This window comes from Charadrius vociferus, unplaced genomic scaffold (genome assembly GCF_000708025.1).
Source record: "Charadrius vociferus isolate BGI_N301 unplaced genomic scaffold, ASM70802v2 scaffold16, whole genome shotgun sequence".
Lineage (NCBI taxonomy): Eukaryota > Metazoa > Chordata > Aves > Charadriiformes > Charadriidae > Charadrius > Charadrius vociferus.
In genome coordinates, this window is record NW_009649167.1 from 1,897,064 (window position 1) to 1,903,141 (window position 6,078).

At 39.9% G+C, this 6,078-nt stretch overlaps 1 protein-coding gene across 1 annotated transcript in view; it reads left to right on the forward strand.

Annotated features, from left to right (window-relative positions):
- The window catches only part of NBEA (neurobeachin), a 515,614-nt gene extending 509,959 nt beyond the window's left edge, over nucleotides 1–5,655 (forward strand). The window contains exons 62-64 of the mRNA XM_009888422.1: nucleotides 8–65; nucleotides 774–925; nucleotides 3,889–5,655. Of these exons, the coding sequence (XP_009886724.1) occupies nucleotides 8–65; nucleotides 774–925; nucleotides 3,889–3,979 (301 nt within the window). The 3' untranslated portion in view covers nucleotides 3,980–5,655. The remainder of the gene's footprint in view (nucleotides 1–7; nucleotides 66–773; nucleotides 926–3,888) is intronic.
- The last annotated feature ends 423 nt before the right edge of the window (nucleotides 5,656–6,078 follow it).

Below are 6,078 nucleotides of genomic sequence, written 5' to 3' on the forward strand. Positions count from 1 at the left end.
GGTTCAGCAATTTCAGCATTAATGGCAAACTCTTAGCTCAGATGGAGATCAATGATTCAACCAGGGTAAATCTAAATGCAAACAAACATTTGTTGTGTCTCGCCTTTATTTATTAAAATAAATTGAATTTATTTGCTGTGTGGTTTAAAGGAAATCACCGCCTCCTGGTTAAGTCATATTCAAACACAGATCCTCTTGTCTCCATCTCCAAATGCAAAAATGCACTTGAGCTTTTCCAGAATAAATAAGGACAAATTGTTTATGATCCCACACGATTCCTGGAATTTTTGTTTGGAATTAAATTTCAGTGGGAAGTATGTCTTTAAAACAAAATGCTCTGAAAAGAGTCCATTCTTCATTTATTAGCCAAGATGTGAATTTGTGCCTTCAGGGCTCTGCTCTGTCACTAGTGCTTGAAGCAGCATTAGGAATGCAGATCACTGCTCTGCTGTAGGTGTTAGTGATGGCATCGCGTATTGTAGGACAAACATCTAAATGTTATGTGCTGAACTCAGGTCTTGGCAGATTCAGATAAAGAGCTTTTTGGTTACATATCATGTTTAAAACCACACAATTGTTTTATTAAAAAACTGGAGGTCCAAATGTGTTGGTTTATTTTTTGATTGGGAAGAAAGAAGAATGGGAGCCTTTTTCTTCAAATGTAAAGTGGGCAGAGCAAAAGAAATGCTTATAGTTTTATTATATTTTTGTAATATTGACCTGTTTCCATAAAAGCTAACTGTGGGCTTGGGTTTTGTCTTTTTCTCCTGAAGGCCATCCTCCTGAGCAGCGATGGGCAGAACCTGGTGACAGGAGGAGACAACGGTGTAGTGGAAGTATGGCAGGCCTGTGACTTCAAGCAGCTCTATATTTACCCTGGCTGTGATGCTGGAATAAGAGCTATGGATCTGTCTCATGATCAGAGGTGAGTTTGTCATTAATATTTGTATGTAAGTGGTAAAGTTGCACAAAGTATACCTAGAATCCTAGAACAGTTTGTGTTGGAAGGGACCTTTAAAGGTCATCTTGTCCAACCGCCCTGCAATGAGCAGAGAAACCTTCAACTAGATCAGGTTGCGCAGAGCCCCGTCCAACCTGACCTTGAATGTTTTCAGGCATGAGGCATCTACCACCTCTCTGGGCAACCTGTGCCAGTGTTTCACCACCCTCATAATAAATAATTTCTTCCTTATATCTAGTCTAAATCTACCCTCTTTTAGTTTAAAGCGATTACCCTTTGTCCTATTGCAACAAGCCCTGCTAAAATGTTTGTCCCCATCTTTCTTATAAGCCCCCTTTAAGTATTCAAAGGCCGCAATAAGGTCTCCCTGGAGCTTTCTCTTATCCAGGCTGAACAACCTCAACCCTCTCAGACTGTCCTCATAGGAGAGGTGCTCCATCCCTCTGATCATTTTTTGTAAACCTCCTGTGGAAGTGCTCCAACAGGTCCATGCCTTTCTTGTGCAGAGGGCTCCAGAGCTGGACGCAGTACTCCAGGTGGAGTCTCACGAGAGCAGAGTAGAGGGGCAGAATCACTTCCCTCGACCTGCTGGCCATGCTTCTTTCAATGCAGCTCAGGATACGGTTGGCTTTCTGGGCTGTGAGCGCACACTGTTGGCTCATGTCCAGCTTTTCATCCACCAGTACCCCTGAGCCCTTCTCTGCAGGGCTGTTCTCAATCCCTTCATCCCCCAGCCTGTATTGATACTGGGGATTGCCTTGATCCATGTGCAGGACCCTGTACTTGGCCTTTTTGAACCTCATGAGGTTCACACAGGCCCACTTCTTCGGCCTATCCAGGTCCCTCTGAGTGAGTACCTCTGCATGAACTTTAAGGTATGAATTTATGGTATGCAGTCATTAACAGGAGATAGTACAAAAACATTACCCCAGTTGTTATCTTGTTGCTTTATCTGACTCAGCATCTCTGAATTTTTTCTGAGTCTCATAGCACAAGCGGTTAACATGTGAAGTCAGTAAGCCAGAGTCAGCTAGCAAAATATGAGTAAAATTACATTAACTTAAGACCATAGGAACAGTCAGACTAGATCAGAGTGCAGTAGTACCTATTAACCAATGTCTTAAAACCACTTACAAAAGTTTATGGTACATTTTTGATTTTCAGCTCGTAGAGCTTGAGAACTTCTTGGGCTTGCATCTAGACTATAATGTGTGATATTGTCAGTGGATCTCTCCACCAGGAGTGAGTGTACTCCTTTCCTTTGGCCTTCTTGAGCAATGGAGATGCAGTGTACAAGCCTAGATTTTTGCAGTCACTGCTGTGGCACTAAAATGCATGCTGTAAATGTAAAAGATAATGAACCCAGTCCCTCAGTCTTCTGTTGTGATGTGATTATAATGTAAGCCTATATGTTGCATTTATGCAGGGTTATGAGTGGGTTTGCTGTTTACATCTTGCATCAGTCCTGTATTTCTTATTAATATACAAACTCATGACATGCAAAGAACACATAGGTTATTAGAAAAATCATACAGCATTCATTTCAGTTTATTTTTCTTACGCTTTTCAGCATTCCTATGCTATGCACCCATTTTGTAAAGCAACAAAACCACCTATAAACAAAATACATACCTAATTTACTCACGTATGAGTGGGTGACTTGAAACAAGTTTTTTGTCCCAAACTTAATCTAATTGAAACTAACTTACTGGAAGAGGCCTATTTGCTTCTGGAGCTTTGCCAGTGTGTGCATACAGTACTGTGCTCTGTTCGAAGAGATTTATCTACACTGCAGAAAATTTCAGCTAGCCTATTTTCTCTATCCCTTATTGTAATACCGGGCTGGGAAGCTCCAGCTGTGCAAAGTGCTTTAAGTACCCGCTTAGCTTTAGTCACATAACTAAGCGGAGAACGGCTTTTGTATGGTTTGATAGAAGCGGTGATAGATATCTAATCCAATTTTAAAACTCAGCTACCAGAATTAGAGGATACGCGATAACTGGAAAATCACCTCAACTATTGCCAGCAGAACAACGTAAATAGGGGCTGCATTTCAATGTTTTAGGACTACCAAGGTGTGATCTACTTATGATTAAGGGATCAGTTCAGTTGTCTTTGCAGAGGCATCTCATTCTGTCTGGGAGGCCCCAAAATATCCAGCTGATCCCAGGTGCAGCCCCAAGTGCAGAGCGCTCCACAGGTCCTGTGTCCCAACTGCCATCCAGCACAGAGGTGTCAGCCATCCTAAGGCACCTCCAGTGGCACGAGGTGCCCAGAATTAGGCAGCTGGGTTCTATACATCTGAATGAAGGTGTTTCAGCATAGGTGTCTTCATGTGAGCTACAGGAATAAGCTCCCGTAATAACTGTGGCGATTTACTTGCTACAACTTGTGGAGTCTAGAGGACAGTTAAGCTCAGCCCAAAGTACATGCCCGATGACCTGTAGAGGGTCAGTCGGGCTGCATTAAGGGTACTGATTAGGGCCTAATTCAGTTGCCTACCTAATTTGGTTGCCTACCCATAGCCATTTAGTACTGTTTGAGATATCTCGGATGTCTGAGGTACGTACCTGGGGCAGCACATGACAAAGGACCTAGTGAAGACCCACACGCTTCTGGAGAGGCAGCTGGAGGCAAGGCAGGATATGTGAGAGCATGTCAAATGGCATGATGCTTTTACCTATGTGAAGGTGACTGAATAGACCTCTGGATCTCCCTTGACCATAATAGGAACATGGAAATTTGGCTCGTATGTCAACAGCTAAGTGTATCATCTCCATCACAAACTGAATCCCACCCATGAGCTTAATTCTCAGACAGAGTTGCAAAACATGCCTCGTTCTTTTATCTTTTTTAGTGTTTATGGTAAACCATTTATTGAGAAGGTAAAAGAGGATTAGCAGAACCATCTTTTCTATCTTTTTCAGAACTCTGATTACTGGCATGGCTTCTGGCAGCATCGTAGCTTTTAATATAGATTTTAACCGGTGGCATTATGAACATCAGAACAGATACTGAAGCGGAATGAAGAACTGAAAGCCCAGGTAAAGCTGAGAGCACAAGTGCTGCAGTGAAAGGTGTAGTCTCTGGTGGAAAACCACGTCTGCATTGACCTCCGTTGTACATTCCATTACACCCAGCAATAGCTGTACATTGTAGTCAGCAACCATTTTACTTTGTGTGTTTTTTCACAACTGAACACCAGCTGCTGAAAAGCAAGCTTGTATCATGTAAATTATATGAATTAGGAGATGTTTTGGTAATTATTTCATATATCTTTGTTTATTGAGAAAAGGTAGTAGGATGCGCCACAAGAGACTTTTGAAAATTCTGGGGAACCTTGTGTCCAGTTATTTCAATGTTTAGGCTTTGAACCTAACATGCATCCCATCTCCAGCCTCTTTTCAAGCTGAGATAAAAAAAAAATACGTTTGATACTTTGTACATCAGATGCACATCTTAACTTTAAAGGGATACTTTTGTAAAAGTAAAACCTTGTATAAAGAACAAAACTGTTTCTTAATTTTATTGTGGAGTTACAACTTGCATGTACTTTAAACCTGATGTCTTGAAGGAACAGGTGCATTCACACAAATAAAACTGGAGATCTGCCTAAGGGTACAGCTTGTGTTAAAGGGTTGAACTGGGGCGCAAACAGTAATTTTGACATTTCCACCAACACGTTTTTCACTTTTTGAATCTAAACTTTACCCCTCTTAAGTGGAGTTCTGCTCATGAAGCGTTTGGATAAAAAGCCATCATTTGCCATATTTATACTTTATACAATAGAAATTAAATTCCTCCTTTTTAAATTCAGACTAGACAGAAAGGGAGCAGAGAGGGAAGTTCAGTTTAATGCTTTGTAGTGCTTAATGACTCCCAATACAGGCAAAGTGCTATACTTCTGGATTACTAACATTTGGCACACCAATCATGGGCAAGATTTTTTCCCTTATTTTTCCTCTGAGCAGCTTGGTTTATTTGACAGCCTTAGCTTCATTGTAAAGGTGACTGAGATTATTCTTTTCGGTTCTTCTAAAATCTCACCTGAAGCCACTCAGACTAAGGCACTTCATGTTTTACAATACTGTAATGATAACTATCGGAATAATTTTCTGCACATTGTACTGATCAAATTACACACCCAGGGGTATATACACTTTAATTCATGTTTCTTCTTTGTATATTTGGTGACTGTATTGTCATAGATGTACATATTGTGTCGGTAGGGCTATGAGGCATGTAACAGGAATGTAATTTTCTCAGAATTTACACTCACTTGCAGTCATTTATTTAAAAAGATAATGGATTCTTTGTATTGGCACTTTGCACCAGAAACATATCATTATTTATTGATGTGATTACTTATTTGTTATCCACCTTGTATTAGTAAGTTTAGCACTGAATTTCCTTCTTCATTGTTGTTTGTATTTATAAGATTCCGAAATCATGGGGATCAGTGTAATGATTAAGTTATTCATCACCCGTCTGTAAGCAATATCTTGAGTTTGTAGCTTAGAATTGGGAGACTATTGAACATCTGGAAGACAAGTTCATTTCATCTTGAGATCATGGTGAAATATTTTGGATATATAAATTCCTTAAGCTATTGTAACCATGTTTTATTGCAAAGATGTAAAATATGCCAGATGTGTGTGAGTTGGAAATCAAAAAGAAAAATAAAATATGCAAAGAATTCAGTGATTGTTTTTCATTTCAATGAACTTTTCATCAAAACATTCACATTATCATTAGGAGAAATTATTTTCAAAAATCCTCTCTTATATGCTATGTATAGGCTAAAAATTACGCGTGCCTGGGTGGTTGTATTTCCTGGGGTCTCAGGAAATAAAACAGAGGTTACAGAGTGTGTTTTGCAGCTCTTTTGATTGTCAGTACATGAAGAGAAGCTACTAAAGATACTTTGATCGGCAGAAGTGAAAAATCAAAGCCTTTAAGGGATATTTAGGATCCTTGTGAACAGGCAATAATCTTGTATAATAGACCTCGCAGAAAGCAAAGGTCTGATGACCTTATCCATTTTGGGTATCTCTCAGTATCTGATAAGATGGAATGAATTTCGTCTTATTTTGGGCATTGAAAGTTAAATATCTACA